The sequence below is a fragment of the Drosophila santomea genome, chromosome 2R, assembly GCF_016746245.2.
Source record: "Drosophila santomea strain STO CAGO 1482 chromosome 2R, Prin_Dsan_1.1, whole genome shotgun sequence".
In the NCBI taxonomy this organism is placed as follows: Eukaryota; Metazoa; Arthropoda; class Insecta; order Diptera; family Drosophilidae; genus Drosophila; species Drosophila santomea.
In genome coordinates, this window is record NC_053017.2 from 10,596,078 (window position 1) to 10,613,524 (window position 17,447).

Consider the following 17,447-nt stretch of genomic DNA (forward strand, 5'->3'; position numbering starts at 1 on the left):
AAATCTGTCGCGTGCGGATCAGATCAGTCTTTACAGTTTAGGCCCGATTTGACGCTAATTTCAGCTGACTTTCGGCTGGCTGGCTAATAGTGTAGCTAATAGTGCGCGAGTGTATCTTTAGCATTTGAATCTCAGTTGAGGTGATTACCAACTGAATTGTGTGTGACAGGTGAGAATTTGAGGTAGATAAACTTACAGATAAACCGAATCCAGTTCGAGTTGCAACGCAGAGCAAGTGTTGAAATTGTAATTGAATGCGTGGCTCGGCGGGAAATCAATATCAGATGGATTGTCTCCGGATTTGCGGTTAACGAACAGATATTCGAGTCGGAAAATAAGAACAGTAGGATCTCGTTCTATGTGCTATCAGTTGGCTTGGCACTTGCTAATTAATCAGACGAAGCAAACAGTTACGACCTTAAATATTTGCTCTACTTTGGGCATCCGTTTGGATAAAGAGCTCACCAGCTCACCCATTTAGCCCAACTTTTACCCCTTTCGCCAGCTGGAAAATTTGGACGGCAAACATTTTTGTCAGAAATCTGAGCAAACTTGCATTTTCCACGGGACGCAACGCTAGAAAGTCTGGAAGATGCTTGTGCCACTTTGGGCCAAGATCGGGTCTGGCCAAAAGCGCTGATGGCGGTTCGTGGGTGCATAGTAGATGCAGATGCAGATGCATTCACCAGATACGGATGCAAAATCCAACAGAGTCACGCTATTTATAACAGCAGTAAAAAAACAAAAAATAAACGAAAATCTCCATCGACACGACTGCAATCGATCATCGCCGAGGAAAGCGGTGGGCTTTTGGCTCCGAATTTTACCTAAAACCCAAATAGACAACCTGGGGATTGCGTCTTAATTTTCGATGTGCAGCTGGAATGCCTCCGGCGATGTTTACTTTGGGCATTAGCTTTTGCTGCCGTCAGGCGAACATGTTATTCTAGTTCTGTGTATTTTGCTCCACTGACCGTGAACTTGAACAAATGGAATTCCGAATGCATCCCATGCAAACAGGCGAATGCACTATCTTTTGAATTTAGAGCAAAGTGCTTGATTCTGTGAGACTGCAGTTACGGCACGTAACCCCTCAGAAGGGTCAGGTATCACTTGGCTAAATGTGCCCATTCAGCTTTAATCATAAACAGATACATATATGTATATCTATGTAAATTTATCAGACTATTGCTAAGGTTAACCAGAATTCGGGCAGGAAGCGAATTGCTCGAGCAATCTGTAACGAAACACCATTAACAATACAAAACCAGAGCGGCCAAATATTCCGTATTATATAGTATCGCAACTAATCCCATAAATTTGTTAGTTTTCATCTTTGAGCGGACAAAGCAAACACGCAATCCGGTCCAGTTCCGGCACCTCCCCCTCCGAAGCCCCTAAGAAAACAAAAAACAAAAAACAAAAACAAACCGAAAGCAAACAACACACCTGACAAAGGTGAGTGAGCAAAAACCCAGAGACATGGCTACTGGTCTTGTCCAGGTGATGTCATATTTATCTCTGTTCGCGGGATGGCTGGAGGTTTCGGAGGTTTTGGAGCTTTTGGGGTTGGGGATCTTGAACTGTGTAGCATAATGGCAGCCACGTAACGAATTCCTCCTCCCTGCCATACTTAAGATCTTTACGTCGCCGATCCAATTTGCATTTACATAATTCTCAGAGACTTTACGACTCGTTAAGTATTTGCCACAGCCCTCAGGCCTATTTGATTACCCCAGAGGTACCTGGGATTTGCATAATCAATGATTCGAATAGCTCGGATTCGAAATGGGGGGGGGAATGGGAAGTGCTGTTAGTGGGTGCCCACTGTAGACATGGGGGAACGTGACGGTGTCATTAGGCAAAGCGCCATTTAAATGGATTGGCCTGGGCAACAGAACACAGAGCACAGCTCAGCTCGAAAATCGGCAATTAAAATGTAAATTGCATCACAAGCAGTTTACATTCTGCCGTCAATTGCTCCGTCATCGTTTTGATATATGGCTCATACGCACCGTTGGCCGACTGCAGCGCGGCGGTTAAGGTTATTTCGGAGAATAGTGAGTAAATATGTTAAATGCACACACACTTATTTATTCCATCGCAATTGACACGCTTCGGGTGTATCGCGTCCGATCTTAGCATATTCGCGTAATTGATTCGAATGGTTATTATGGTTATTACGATTACCACAACGTGGTTATGAGACGCCAAAGGGGCTTGCATGCGCTTAATGGACACCCACACCTCTCGGCACTCAACTTTAACCTTTCCCAGGTGATTGAATGTGTACATCGGTATTTGCCATTGTATTTATTTTAGCTGCTATTTTAATTCGCCATTTAACGAGAAGTACGATCTGGTGTTGTCACCGTGCTTGCCACCGCCGTCGAATTTGATTTACGGCACGTATCGACTCCCATTCAATCAGTGATTCAATGGCGCTAAATGCTAAATGGAAAATGCATTTAGCTATCACTTGGCTGTCAGCAGGTTGACAAATGACGTCACCGATGATTATCGTCCGCTCCATTGCCAATTGCAAATACGGATCTACGTGACGTCACGGCCCACCTGCACTGCACAGCGCTAGGCATTTCGGCCCGGTTGTTATTTGGCCAAGAAACATGGCCTATTTGCTTTTCCCAGTCGATATTTGTGGCCCATTAGCAGTTCACACCTTGGCGAGCGCTAAAGTGGCGCCCTGCGATCGAAAACCGGGGACCCGTTGGCACTTTCAATTATGCAACCCGTGCTAATTGAACTTGGCCAAAGTGAAACCCCAGTCCAGAAAGTGACAGCCACTCAGATCGATAGATAGAGCGAATAAAGCCATATTAGTTTATGAATGAGTAGTGGACGTCGCCTAAAGTGGGAATTGCTTATCCATGAGATAGACGGTCTTTCTAGCAAAGATACAGAACCAGAAGATTTTAATTCCGTCGATTTATATATATTATATATTCTGTTAAATTTTCTATCTGAACAAATGGTTGATGAAAATGCGGAAATTCTTTTAAGTAGAAATTTAATTATTATTTTTTGCCGACAATTAATTTATGAGTTGTTTAGTTTGGTCACTCTTTTGTCCATCCCTTTTTATTATTCGAGAGCAATTAATTTATGATGACATATCGCCCATAACCATCACACAAAGTTCTTGGGCAAACTGCGCAAAATAATGGAATGATATGTAACTTAACAACTAAACAACAATTGGGGCGACATTGTGGGGCAGTTGACGAGCGTGAAAGAGGTAGGGAAATATAATTTTTTGGGGTTCGGTTGGAGGCACGTCATATTCACAAATAGCGTAGCTTTGCAATGATTCAGGCAAATAGCATTTTTTTGGTCAACACAAAACACATTAAACACGCTGACCGAATGCGTTGTCATCTTCGTGCAGACATTGACACTGACTTCTGAGCTGACTGCTGAATGCTGAATGCTGAGTGTCACTGACATTGGATGAGGCCGCAATAAAATACACACAGCTCGTACATGAGTCGGCAGACATATTCAGATATTCAGATACAGATACAACTAGAGATAGAGATAGAGCTGTATCTATCGCACGCCAAATGATTCGCACTTGGCATTGACAATGACTTTCTGGCCGTAACAATGGCACAAACATCCGCGAAAGCGACAATAGTCGCCAGCTCGCACGTCAAGTGATCACTTTGGGTTTTGGGGACTTGGGGATTTCGGTTAGCTCATTAACCCATTTAACCCGCTCAGGATTATGGGGCATGTTACACAGCGATCTAAAAATAGACACTCCAATTGATTTGATCATAACTACTCTATGATTTATGCTATTAAGTCTATAGTAATGCATAAATGAACTGGATACTTATCTGAAAGATATGGATTAAGAATGTTTAAGGAGTAATCAAAAGTCATTAACATTCGCTCATCACTGCAATATTTTAATAAATTTACTATCCCCGTGTTTTTCCTCGAGTGCAGGCACTTAAATATACATTCGCTGTCGAAAAGTAAAAGTAATTGCACGACCACTCAAATTCAACCATCTGTTTGAAATTAAATTTTTGGCAGACCCCAAAACATTCGGCTGTAGATGTTAGTTCACGGTTCGCCCAATATTCGACATAGCATGCAAATAGGTAGAAATACAATTTGAGAGCGTAATTTCTAATGAATTCGCTTTAGGCCGTAATTTGCTACCTTTGCGCTTGATTGGCGTACAGAAGAAAGTGCCCAGAAAAGATTCGTCATGCGAATCAGAGGCCAAATCCAAATCGCAATCAAGTCGGCTATGAATAGAACAGCGAGTGACACCAACGCTCCAGACAGACAAACCGCTTGTATAACATTCGGATTTGGATTCAGATTCGGATTCGGATTCGGGTTCAGATAGTGGCTCAGATATATATGTAAGCTATGCCATGCAAATCGGAGGGCGGGGCGGCTGACGAGATCGCAGATACCAGACTTGTCCCACTGGCCTGCTCGAAGTGGAGACCCATGAGACCGTAGGCGTTGGAATATGGGACAAGCCGTATCGAAAGCACTGCTCTCAGTATAATTAAAACATTTGTCGCGATCACATATGCTTGGCAATTACTAATAAGTACGATTGAGCCACTGCAAATACCGAATAATTGAGGGGAGTCGAACTCTGGAACTCTCTGATAGCACACTTTATCAACATACATATGTATGTTACTACAAGGGAGCCAAAAATTCCATCTACAATCGATTGATAATTTGCTTACATAAAATACAAAAATTCAAATCACCAAACAACTTACATAAAATTCAAAAATTTTCACAATCACCAAAATTCTCTGGACTCCAACTTCCTTATCTTGAACCATTCTACTACTATAGAACAATATTATTTTGACCAACAAATCTCTATAAGCTACAAGATTACAGATTAATTTTTTTACCACTTAATAAATGCACATACATATGTATGTACTTGCCAATATAGTTAGGCACAATCGACGTCACTAACTCGTGGGGAAGTAAACCGCTTAGTTTCGATTATATTAGCCCCAAAACTATTAGAACAGCTGACTTGTAAACATATCGTTCTGTCTATTTTGGCCGCCGTTTTATGAGCGCCACAGTTTATTTTGGATCCCTTGGCTGCAACAATCTAGAAACTTGATGGCAAGGCATTTAGCTTAAGTGCCAGCACCACCGCAAAATTAAACGGCTGACAAAGCGACCGCTATAAACACAAAACTCAAGAAATCCACCCAGTTTCATAATAAAGGCGCCCATTAAAATTCCTCCAGTGGAGCTCAACAGAGCTGTTAGAATAACAGAGCCCCCTAACATTGCTGTTGTGCTATCAACTAAAAATTCAGCCACCATGCGGCGCCTACAATTCCCAAGCAGTTAAGGCAGTCGACAAACGGTACGACGCCAAGTTGTTGGGAATTACTTGCGAGAGGTGACGATTGGGTTCGATCTCGCTATATAATGCTTGAGGGCCTTGTTCTCCCAACCAATATGTTACGACTTACGGGACAGCCTTGAAAACATCTGATCTCGCCTTTGTTTCAGAATGCATATCGAATATACAACTGAGGAATGATGGTTTTACGGGATATGATGTCGGATCTCGGAGATGATGATTGACAAACTGCCCAAATTGGTGGGGAGCAGCAGCTGAGTGACTGACACCTTCGCTAATTACTAATCAACTGCAAACATGCCAAAAAAAAGTAGCAACCGTATTTCAAATCGTGTGGGGGGCACTTGAGTGCAATTTTCGAGTGTACCAGTACCAGTACCAGTAAACCTGCCCTGTGCTAATAATCTACGGGCATAACTCTAAATATAGAAGCTTACACACAGCCAACACCTCTTGAATTGCTTTCGATGAGCGAATTATTAATTATCAACAACAATTGTGGAAAACAATAATCAATTTCAGTGTTCGTGTTTGGAGAACAGCAGAAGTATCCAGACTTATTTGTTTTAATAATTTAGGAAGAGTAAACAGGGAAATGATTTTGCGCGATTTAGAAACAGGTGATTTCCAGGCATTCAACGACAAAACTTAATATTTTCGAAAATTTATTCAAGACCAAGGAATCTGAAGAAGCCATAAAGAAATCAAGTGGAAGGCCGAAATGTTCTATTTTGAAATTTCCACCTAATCTTTCAGTAGGCGATTAGCCAAAATATAGAAATCGTAAATATTCTCCAGCCAGCCGTGAATAATCCAAACTCATTAAACAATGACGTCGGTCTAAAGTGTTTGCAAATGTTTTAAAATTAGCCGCTTGGCCGCTTCGATTGCTTTCCAATCTTGCGTGAAATAACTCGTATAAATAGCCAAATGCCCCACGATAAGCTGATATGATTTTGAGATAGCGCATCTAAATCAAATGGTAGATCGTAAAATGTAACTACAAGCAATAAAAATGCAAATCTGAGGTGGGGTGTGTAGTGTAAACGTGTGGGGTTTTGCACCCGGAAACAATTTTGAAACCGTAGCCGATCAATAAATTGGGTATCAAGCAGCTGGTCGATAGAAATAATAAACCAATTGTCAAACTGTCAAATTCGCAGCACTTTTTTCTGCACTCGCATAAATAAAATACTTTGGCGCACAAACAATTGCCGCATTTAATATGCCTGACACCTCTGTCGCCGCATTTTTGTATCTTTTATTCCGTTTGCTTAATTGTTAACATAATAATTCTCTTTCAATGTCAGACGGGCGAACAGAAAGTATGTAAATTGCATAAAAGCAAGTGGAGTGCCCTGCACTCGATGCCCCACAAGTGGAGTGTAATTGAAACGAATCGACAATTTGAGACATTAAACACAAATATGCCAAAAGAAAAAAAGTGACCTCCATTGGGTCGTGTTCTCTTCTTGTTTGTGGCTGCCGACCGAGAAATGGACCCAATTGACAAATGAAATTAATTCAATTCGGTGGTATTTCGTCACTACTTGACCAACATTCCACCCAAAATGGAACTGATGCGAATATTGCGTGCCAAACTGGGTGACCTCGATCTTGAAGACACATTTATCGACGCAGTTCGGTTTATTCGTTCGAATTCCTGGCACACCTAGACGAAAGTTCTCGGAAACTGTAATCGTAATTGTAATTGTGAAAGACCCAATCAAAACAAATATACCCGCCCATACGCACTGCAATCATGCCGAAATTCTCACCCAATCGATTCGCCCAAGGTTGCAGTTTTGGTTCCAGCTGGTGACCCCGAATGCCAAGGAGAAAGCCAAAATTCCTGCTGGTTTATTCTTCATTAATTGCTTGATCAACAAGTTCAAAATTCCCATTCGCAATTGCACATAAACAAAGACAGACCGTTAAAGAGTTGAGCAAATAAATACTCTTTTTAATGATCAGTAAATTGATTATGGATGGTTGAAAATGCCTTGGCAACTCTCAATGAATTCTGGCAAATATTTATGCATTCTTCGTTGAATTTGCCTTGCCTTGCAATCCATTCGACTTGGCAACGATTAACCACAGTTATTAATTTCTGAAAATAGCCGGCTTCGCAGTCCGATAGAAATTTCAACAAAAAATTATTTACGAATTCGAAAAAATTCCTTTCGAATTCGAGACAGTCAGAGCTGATTTAAATTCCACTCACCACTTCCTAGACAATAAACAGGCATTCATTTGGGGGGAGACCCCCTTTTATGGCGCCAGGCCAAGCGAACTTATCAGTTGGCGCTATGACGAAATAACGCGAATCTGTCCACCAAATTGAACAATGTAAATCGCGTCGATAACATCCGAGATAAGGAAGTTACATGACAGGTGGGATTGCCATTGGATTGGCTTGTTCTTGAACTAGTTTCGTGTATCGAGAATACGCCTCTTTCGTCTCTTCCGCCTGTTCCCACTTCAGGTACTCGTGTCCAACAATTTAGCACAGCATATTGTGACTTCAGCGCCATGGAATGCCACCAATCTATACGGCCGGAATACCAATAAAATGCCATAGCACCGCATAGCCAGCCACTCGAAATAATGCTAATCAGGGGGCCAATTAAATAATGGCATAATTATGTTTGTATAAATACCCGCTAATTGATTGCCCAGTTTTAGTCAGGCATTCGCGATGATAAGGCAGTCAGTCGACGACACATTAATGACTTCATTTACCCGCCAGATCAACTATGTCATCAATTCCTCACGTTGATGCATAGTTCGCTTTAATTGCATTCCGAATTCAACGACGTTGTCGAGTTGTCAGCGATTAGTAAACTTAGATGCACAAGCAAGTAGCAGATTTACCAATTACTCATGCCTTAAGAGCATGTGAGCGGAAGTGAATAGTGCACTTGCAATCAGTTAGGTCAAGATAAACTATTAAGTAATATTATCTGCCTTCGGTGTAAGCTCATCCATGTGGTGAATGAATGCACAGGGAGAAAGGAACATAATCCCGCCTGCTTTTCGACTTGGCCATTAGGCAAATCATTCGCTCCGGTCTCCATTAATCTCTTTGTGGTTTCTAGTCCGCTTTCGGCCACAGATCGTAATTTGGCTGGCAGTTTTTGGACAGATATCGCTCATAAAACCGAAGTTAATGTCATGCAAATCGCGTCGGGCGACAGGGCGACTTAATGTCGTCTGATGGCTTTATTTCACACATCGCAGTCTGATTTGTGTTGCCCATTTGGCGATGGAGACATGCTTTTAATTAGCTTTCCTATTTTTTTTTTTTGAGATTGCTTAGTTTATCGAGAAGTTATTTATGATTCACTCTATCGTTTACAATCAAAAGGGAAATGCTTAAAGCATCATGGGTGATTCAAATTTTACTTCCGGCTAAAAGGAACTCATCGATAAGCAAATAAAGGTTGACGGCATAGTTTGTTTTGTTTTCGGCGTAATTCGATCATCCCCTGGATGACGAAGCTCTGTTGACTGGAATGATGCGGTCTATTTGGCATTGCAAGTGCTCCCAATGATAATTACTCGTATGCAAAGAGCAGAAGTCCCAGATCGAGAATAAGTGAAATGGCAGACATATTGGCGATGATCGCATACCCCAAACGGCAGAAAGCGAGATATAAAATCTAAAAGATACAAGACTGCTCAAAAAAATATATTTGATGGTATGCAAATTTCGCACTGATTTGGCAAAAAAAAAGACATGGCCCAATTAAGTTTATTTGATTATTGGCCAAAGGCCTTGAACTCGAATTGGGTTCAATTATCACACACATTTAGATATGTTATCAATTGCGGAACAAAGATAAGAGCAAACAAAAACAAACTAATATTAACTGCGCACAAAAGTCCGCCGAGGAATTTGCCCATGAAAATGGCCTTTAATGATCTCTGACCTTATAGGTGGGCTTGCATACCAAACCATCCACCCAATCCCACTTGGCCACTTGCGTATGCCAAAATCGGGCAAACATTTTGCCCACCGCAAAACCTTGGGATGCGCTCTGTTAACCCATCAGATACAAATGACGTATACGCCACAGTGGCAGTAACAGCAGGACGGCTGCCTCACTCGCCGCTCTCTCTCCCTCTCCCTCTTCCCCTTTCGCTCTGCCAGCCAGACCACCTACGCCATGCGATACGAGCTATAAGCTATATGCTATATAGCCAATAGGTCCCGAGATCGGGCGGCAGAGCAGCGCTGCCAGCAACAATAATAACAGAAGCAGCAGCAGCAGCAACAACAGCAGCAGCAGCAGCAACCTTATGTGGTGGCCCATAATTCTAACTGAATTCAGTCAGCAAGCAGCCGCGATCGGAGTAAGAACACCGCGCGAAATCGAGGAAATCGAGTGTATAATAACGCTTAGATCGGCCACAAAGTGCGGGCATTTGACTTGAATTGTGCAAACTTTCGAAATGTTAGTATTCCGTACGGTAACTGGATGAGTAAATGGTGCCGCCTGCCCATTTTGTTTACCAGACTGCTGTGTCAGCAAAAGACGAGAGTGTTTGGAGCTCAATTTAATGCCTGGTATTCAGAATATCTGCGGCTCCATCAGGAATACACAACGAAATGTGTCAACAATGGGCAAAGGCCCATCTGCAAAGAAGTTGATTATCCCCACTGTTTACTGGCCTTCTAATTATAGAGCCCTCGTCACGGCTCAAACTACAATACTACAATTCAATTTGATTCTTTTCGACTTCGCATTTCGTGCCAAAACTTTATTGCCAATTGACTGGGTCATTAATTATCAACACGAACTTTCAAATTAATTATCACTAAATTAAAAACGGGTTCAGCATTAGCGTACAATCGATAAAAAAAAAGCACATATATTCGTATACCATAGGGTGGGGTGTATGTTTGAACACCTTTAAAGACTTTTGTTTGGCAAGAAGCACTCGTGAATCAGAAGATTTCTAGATATATTAGACATTAGACGCTCGACAAAAATGCTTAGCCAGCAGGCGAAACAGGAAAATCTATTTGCAATTTGCATTTATTTATGAAACTTTGGGCCCGCGTCGTATTCTCAAAGATAAACGAGTTTAATCTTCGTCTTCACCTCCAGAATTATCAGTGGAAAGGAAATATTTGAAAGCGCTAAAACAACATGAAATAAAGGGGCGCTTCGACGAGTGACTTTGTTGGATTTTTCGATTGGTGTGCGCAAATTTGAATTCGCTGCCGAATCACAGAGACCAAAACGGACCCAGCAAAAAGTGGGGAAAAATAAACGTTTTTGTTTAGACCGCGTATCGCCAAACCAGCTGGCGTCATCAGAATATATTTGGTGGAGCTAACTGTTAACTGTTTGGCTATTTGCCTGCTTTGCTGTGCGCGGCCAGCGAATTTCTGATGAGGAGCTGCCCGTATCCAAGAGATACACTAATTAATTATCCCACCTAGACCGGACGGGTTTCGCACTGCCTGACTAATTTTTGACTGCGTTCCACGGGTCGTATGCGCGATTTGCAAAGTGGTCGTGTATTCGCTCCGCTAATTGTTGACAAATTGCAAGACGTTTATCTGGCCGTAGATTTAAGCGATAAGATAGTATATTCAGCATACATGCAAAATTATGAATTCCGCAAATTTCCCTATTCAGTTGCAGATTAGAGGTCGTCCGAGGAGCCATGTCCATCAAGTGCGTCCACCTGGTGGGCCTTCTGGTCCTGCTAATGGGCGTGGCCAACGCCATTTTCGATCACACACTGAAAAGGGACTTCCCAGGTCCTTACTGCGCCCGGGAGAACACCTGCTGCAAGGATCGGCACGACGGCTGCTCGGTGCCCATCTCCAGTAAGTAGAGATTCATAGAATATCAAATCAGTAATCAGTGATTATATATTTAATCTATGACCTAAATATAAACCACATTTTACAGCCACTCTCTGCTACTGCGATGAGTTCTGCGATCGGGACGATTCCAGCGACTGCTGTCCCGACTACCGCTCCTTCTGCATGAAGGAGCCCGACCTCGTGGTCTCCTGCGAGCACAAGGGCGTCTACTTCAGCAAGTACAACAGCACGTGGGACAACTGCAACGAGTGCCGCTGCCTGGATGGCGGCAGGACGCAGTGCGACGAGAATCTGTGCCTCACCGACGACGCCCTCATACACAGCGTGAACTCCATCCAAAGGCTCGGCTGGTCCGCCCGCAAATATGACCAGTGGTGGGGACGCAAGTACTCCGAGGGACTGAAGCTGCGTCTGGGCACCAAGGAGCCCACGTATCGCGTGAAGGCGATGACCCGCCTAAAAAATCCCACCGATGGCCTGCCCAGCTCCTTCAACGCCCTGGACAAGTGGTCCAGCTACATATCCGAGGTGCCCGACCAGGGCTGGTGCGGTGCCTCCTGGGTGCTGTCCACCACCTCGGTGGCCAGCGATCGCTTCGCTATCCAGAGCAAGGGCAAGGAAGCCGTCCAGCTGTCCGCCCAGAACATTCTCTCCTGCACACGTCGCCAGCAGGGCTGCGAAGGCGGTCACCTGGACGCCGCCTGGCGCTACTTGCACAAGAAGGGCGTGGTCGACGAGAGCTGCTATCCGTACACCCAGCAACGCGACACCTGCAAGATCCGCCACAACAGCCGCTCTCTGAGGGCCAATGGTTGCCAAACACCATACAATGTGGACAGGGACACCTTCTACACGGTGGGTCCGGCCTACAGTCTGAACCGCGAAGCCGACATTATGGCCGAGATCTTCCACTCCGGTCCCGTACAGGCCACCATGCGGGTTAACAGGGACTTCTTTGCCTACGCAGGAGGCGTTTACCGCCAGACAGCAGCCAACCGAATGGCGCCCACTGGGTTCCACTCGGTGAAGTTGGTCGGCTGGGGAGAGGAGCACAATGGTGAAAAGTATTGGGTGAGTGTCGGCTTGACTTCGCGACTGCGCTGGTCTCAATCCCGCATGTCATTAATCCTTTTTTTATTTCTTAAACAGATCGCAGCGAACTCGTGGGGACCTTGGTGGGGAGAGCGTGGCTACTTCCGCATCCTGCGAGGCTCCAACGAGTGCGGCATCGAGGAGTACGTGCTGGCCTCCTGGCCCTACGTCTACAACTACTACAATGAGAAGTCGGCTTAAGGGGGATCAAGGAGGGCCTACGCCTCGCACCGAGCAATCTCTAGCTATGCGGAAACGAAAACAAATTTATCTCATGCTTCAAAATTTTCCATTTGCTATATGGCACTCAAAGTGAATTAGGCGCTTCTATCTGTAATGTTTATGCTTAGAACCTAGTGACTAAAAATATTAGCTTTAAGTTGCGCAAACGCACCAAGTTAACTGCCCGCAGTACCAGGCCTGTCCCTAACCACTCTTCTCACTCACTTCCCACTCTCCACACTAACTGGTCTCGAAGCAACACGAAACTGCCACCAAACACCGCTCCATCCCCCGATAACTGCCACACCAACCAGAGGAACCGAACCGGCGGAGCACAAACATCCAGCACCCTTGTATGTAGCGCATGTGATTGATGGAAGGACGAATCGAGGAGCGAGATTCGATCGGCGAGAGTCTGTAGGACATGTACGAGTGCGAACTCATCGTGTATTGTAAATGGATGCTAAGTTAACTGATTGATAGACCGATGTAAATAAGTCGGCTTATATATTTTTAATAAACGAATTACTTTACATGTTTATCGCTGACGAGTTTTGATTCTCTGTAGTCCAGGCCACGCATACAGGCGAATTGCGAATTCGCGAAAACAATTTGGTCTTAACTTTATTTGTAATACATATTTATACGTAGCGCGTAGCGATTCGTGACCCAATCCAATAATGGTATGTAAGATTGTATTATTTTTGTTTAACAATATTTTCACATTACTTTTTTGGGAAGGATAGGAGATTAAATATGGTAAATTAAACATTTTCTGGGCCAAATATACGCATATCTATCATACTAAATAAATCGGGGAAATAATCAAGAATGTTTTTACTTTGCACTTACGATTACGATCGAAATCAAATTGACAAATCAAAAGTTGGTCGAAGGCCCACAACTTTCCTAACCATGGAATTTCATTTCACACACAAGCAATTTGAATACTCTCGCAGAGCTTTGAGTAAATCTAAACGGTCTACGAGCAAGCTGATAACTAGCTGTATAAAAACGGGTCTGGCCGGTCGTCCTGCAGGCCTTTAGCGCTTGGATGCTTGCTAAGGGTATCCAAAGTGGGTGCGCTGGGCTAATTGAGAGTTATGCCCGCAAAGGAGACTTCCAGCTCCGAGTCATTGGATTCCATGCGACTGCGGATATGTGCCAGTGTGTTCTTGTAATGGCTCTCGATCTGTTTGGTCTCCTCGCTGGGCTCCAGGTTGGGCAGCTCCTCGTTCACCTTGGCAATTAGCTGTAATATTGAAATTCATTCCAGTTAAAGAGAATTTTTTTTTTCAATAAGCTATAGTAACCTGGTTAAGCATCGCCACAGTGATAAGTGAATTGCCGCGTTCGAAGTAAAAGAGATAGTGATTCAGCAGCTCCACATACAATTGAACTTGCACCCCGGTATCCAAGCACTGCGAAGCGATTCGAGCACCCTTCTTCAGGCAGTCCAGAGTTCGCTTCTCGTCACGCATCTGCTCGCCGTTTTGCCTGGAAGCGTATAAAGTCACATCAGTAAAATTTCAGTTAGGAAAGGGTTTTCTAACTTACTTTCCACTCCAGAAGAGCGCCGCACAGGCCACAACTCCGCGACATTGATCCGGTTTCTTCAGCAATTTTGATGCAGCTAGCGCACAATTCGTTCTAAGCGGCTCAGCGTTCTCTTCACCGAAGCAGGACATTTGTTCGAAAGTGGACATGATTAGCGTTATGGCTGCCAGCTGGGCCTTCGAGTCGGAAATCTCGTCTTCGTACAGGGAGAAGGCCTGAGTCATGAATTCGTATGCGACAGTTTCGTGATTCGTATAACCGATCTCCCCAATGACCAGGGCACCTTGCAGATATAGACGCAGAGCTAGATCTGCGAGATCGGCTTTGGCCAGCGCACTGATGGTGCTGTGGCAGTACTGCACGATTTTCTGACACTTCTTGTCCCAGTTCTCATCCTGCTCGGCGATTGCCTTGTACTTGAATGCTAGCTGGTAGGCGGCGAAGACAAGCGGAGGTAGGACATGCTTCAGTCTTTGGCCGCCCCCATTTCCCAGATGCTTTCGCGCGGTCTGCAGCATTTTATACTGCATGTCGGGTTCATCGGAGCGCATGAGGTGAATGAATCTAAAGCAATAAAGGAAATGATTTATAAACGTGTTTAGAAAAGAAATTAAGACATACCGTGCCACAACCCCTTGCTCTTCGGCAAACTCCTCGACATCCGGACTCGTATTTCCTGCTGCCGCACCGTTCTCCTTGTTCGTGTCATCATCCTTAATCAACGGCGTAATGATGGTCAGCAGGCTATCCGCCTGATCAGCTGTCGGAACTAGGGTCTCGTTGTCCAAGATATTCATAACTAGGTACAGGGCCAGCGATTTACGAGATGTGTAATCAAACTTTTCGAGTAGCGGGCAAAAGTTATGAAGCTGAATTATGGTCAAGGCGTTGTTGTAGAAGTCGATGCAGATGCGCAGAAGGCGGGATAACTCCTGGTTTACAGATAGCAGATGGGAGATGCTGCAAGGAATGAAGATGTAGCAAACTAGAAGTTCCCTTTTAGAGTTCAACCTACTTGTTCATATTCATGCGCTGCAGAATTTGTGCGGTTGTGCCCAGCACCTTATCTACATAATCTACTCGATCGGGATACACCTTTTGAGCCAAGCTCAGCAGAGCTACCTGCAGCGATATGGTGTCCTCCAACGGCATGTCCATTCGGGTCTGCACGATGTTTGCCACTTGCACACTGAAAACTTCGAACAGTTCCACCTCGGCGGGTATGATGGCATCGATGGCATTGCCACTTGTCTAAAATAAAAGGAGGTTAGACATTGTTAGCGAAGGAAGCGGCGGAGGGGCTTACCTTGCCACTTCGCTGGTTATAGGCAGCTAGTCGTTCGATCAGCGATATTATAATGTTCTTCACATTAACGCCGGTCTCTAGCTGAGCGCAGGACTTTAGGAAGGGGTCAAGTGTCTTTAGGTGAAACTCGTCGGGGAAGACCTGGATGATGCACTCCATCAGGTATTCCTGTGCAATTGCATCCCGACAACTGACTACCTGCTCGAGAATTCCCGGTAGAATGAGTCGCTGGTAGGTCTCCAGAGTGGCCGACTCCAGCTGCGACAATCGCACTAGATTAGTGCCCACCAGGATCTTCAGCTCCTCTCGCTCCTTCTCGCGTCGCGTCTTTTCGCTGGAGTGCCCCTGGTGCTGCATGCGCACCCACAGCTTGTTCATCTCGGCGAAGTTGGTCAGCACGAAGTCGATGGCATCATAGACATTGCCCTCGTGCTCGTTCTCCTCCACCAACACATCGGGCAGGATGTTACGGGTGCACTGCAGCAGGTAGTTGCGCAGGAACAGGCCCCGCAGCGGATGCTGAACACCACGGCACATCTCGACCAGATCCTTCAGAATGCTACGCTTCAGCGTAGGGTCATTCTTGATATACACAATGCCTACTGTTATGAGGAGGTACAACCGTGGCACAATAGTGTGCGAGTACTGAACGAGCTCGTACAAATCCGTTTTCTTGTCGATTTTCTCGCTGAGGTACAGCTCCAGGTGGCACAGTTCGTTGGTGACGGCCATGTCTGCGGTTCAATAAATGCAATAAGATCTGAAGTTGAAAATTACGCTCAAGTATTACTCACACAGCTCGTAGTAACTTTTTGGGGAGAGGACGGAGGTCCGCAGCTCACTCAGCATGGTGCTGGCGCACTTGAGCGAGTCCAGCATTCGCTCCTTGTCCAGAAAGTGATTCATCTGGAAGGCCTGCTTCCTTGCCGCTCCAATAGCCTCGGCAAGCAGCTTCTCCTGGTCATCCAAACCATTCGGCATGGTCTGAAAGGACAGATGGTAGGCAATATTATTGGCTAAGGGATACATGGAAACTATTTTAAGCACGAGCAACATGAGACTGCTTGAGATAAGCCCACTTTGCTCATTCCCGGATAAAGTCCGGAAGCTGAGCCGGAGGATTGCCCAAGTTGAAGATAAGTGGGTTAGAGATTACACATATCCAAGATTCGTAATCTGGGATTGGTGGAGTATTTACCCGGACGTTGGCGGCACTGGGAACCTGGCCGCCGTACGAGGAGGAGCTCCAGGGATACATGGACGTGGGTTTTGGACCGGGGGGCGTTGCTTCTCACCACAGGCAGCCTTTTATTGACGTCGACAGGGGCGCAGTCAGCTCTTGCTTTGCTTCGACTTGTGGCACTCGGCGACTACAGGACACCCGACTACTGGCGACTACAGGATGCACCTCGATGCACTTACCATTACTGCTGCGTTAGGGCGATGGGAAATTAGCCAATTATTCTGAAAATATCTATTTGCAGAGCAGATATCGATTGCCGACAGCCGACAGACAACTTGGACGTCCTGATATCGATTGGCATGCTAGTGATGCAAGTTTTGCAATATGTTGTTATTGTTGATATCGAACCGTTAGCGAATACACCAACCAAACAAGTAACAAATTTTTTAAATTCAAAATGTGCAACCTAAAGCGTAACCAACTATTCTGGATGCTAAATAAGAAAAGCAAACTACCTTTAAGATGCAAGCGTCAGATTTATCAGCAAATTATCGCACCTACTTGGAGATACGGCATCCAAATTTGGGGAGTGGCGGCTGCGTCCCACCGAAAACGATTCCAAACCGTCCAGAACAAAACATTAAGACAAATCACTGGCTGTGACTGGTTCGTTAGCGGCCAAACGCTTCACAATGATTTAAACCTGAGCCTTGTTGAAGACCAAATCTCGTTCTTCTCAAGCAGATACAACGATCGACTAACTGCCCACCGTAATCGTCTCGCCCGGAGATTACAGGGGGCTATCCCAATTCGCAGGCTCAAAAGAAGACATTTTGGGCTGCTTCTA

General features: G+C 44.8%; 2 protein-coding genes across 4 annotated transcripts; one reads left to right on the forward strand and one right to left on the reverse strand.

The window, feature by feature from the left end:
- Positions 1-13,095, forward strand: LOC120446286 (tubulointerstitial nephritis antigen-like). Of its 2 annotated transcripts, none has more exons than XM_039627176.2 (4): positions 1-169; positions 11,047-11,240; positions 11,326-12,311; positions 12,390-13,095. In XM_039627176.2, the coding sequence occupies exons 2-4, from the start codon at positions 11,075-11,077 to the stop codon at positions 12,531-12,533; spliced, it is 1,296 nt and encodes a 431-aa protein (XP_039483110.1). In that variant the 5' UTR covers positions 1-169; positions 11,047-11,074; the 3' UTR covers positions 12,534-13,095. The 2 variants fall into 2 exon arrangements, with proteins under 2 accessions (XP_039483110.1, XP_039483109.1); XM_039627175.1 differs by lacking the exon at positions 1-169 and adding an exon at positions 9,715-9,852.
- Positions 13,028-16,950, reverse strand: LOC120446283 (vacuolar protein sorting-associated protein 35). Of its 2 annotated transcripts, none has more exons than XM_039627172.1 (8): positions 16,840-16,950; positions 16,212-16,401; positions 15,418-16,151; positions 15,127-15,362; positions 14,733-15,071; positions 14,112-14,675; positions 13,868-14,051; positions 13,028-13,806 (listed from the first exon to the last, which is right to left on the reverse strand). In XM_039627172.1, the coding sequence occupies exons 1-8, from the start codon at positions 16,840-16,842 to the stop codon at positions 13,645-13,647; spliced, it is 2,412 nt and encodes an 803-aa protein (XP_039483106.1). In that variant the 5' UTR covers positions 16,843-16,950; the 3' UTR covers positions 13,028-13,644. The 2 variants fall into 2 exon arrangements, with proteins under 2 accessions (XP_039483106.1, XP_039483105.1); XM_039627171.2 differs by having other exon boundaries at positions 16,616-16,930.
- Between the last annotated feature and the right edge of the window lie 497 nt (positions 16,951-17,447).

Excerpts from the sequence above, each read along its gene's own strand:
- LOC120446286 (XM_039627176.2), top strand. The coding sequence starts at position 11,075 with ATGTCCATCAAGTGCGTCCACCTGGTGGGCCTTCTGGTCCTGCTAATG. Across the intron at positions 11,241-11,325 it reads CTGCTCGGTGCCCATCTCCA|CCACTCTCTGCTACTGCGAT; the intron begins GTAAGTAGAGAT and ends CACATTTTACAG. Across the intron at positions 12,312-12,389 it reads ACAATGGTGAAAAGTATTGG|ATCGCAGCGAACTCGTGGGG; the intron begins GTGAGTGTCGGC and ends TTTCTTAAACAG.
- LOC120446283 (XM_039627171.2), bottom strand. The coding sequence starts at position 16,675 with ATGTATCCCTGGAGCTCCTCCTCGTACGGCGGCCAGGTTCCCAGTGCC. Across the intron at positions 15,363-15,417 it reads ATAACCAGCGAAGTGGCAAG|ACAAGTGGCAATGCCATCGA; the intron begins GTAAGCCCCTCC and ends CTTTTATTTTAG. Across the intron at positions 14,676-14,732 it reads GAGCAAGGGGTTGTGGCACG|ATTCATTCACCTCATGCGCT; the intron begins GTATGTCTTAAT and ends TTATTGCTTTAG.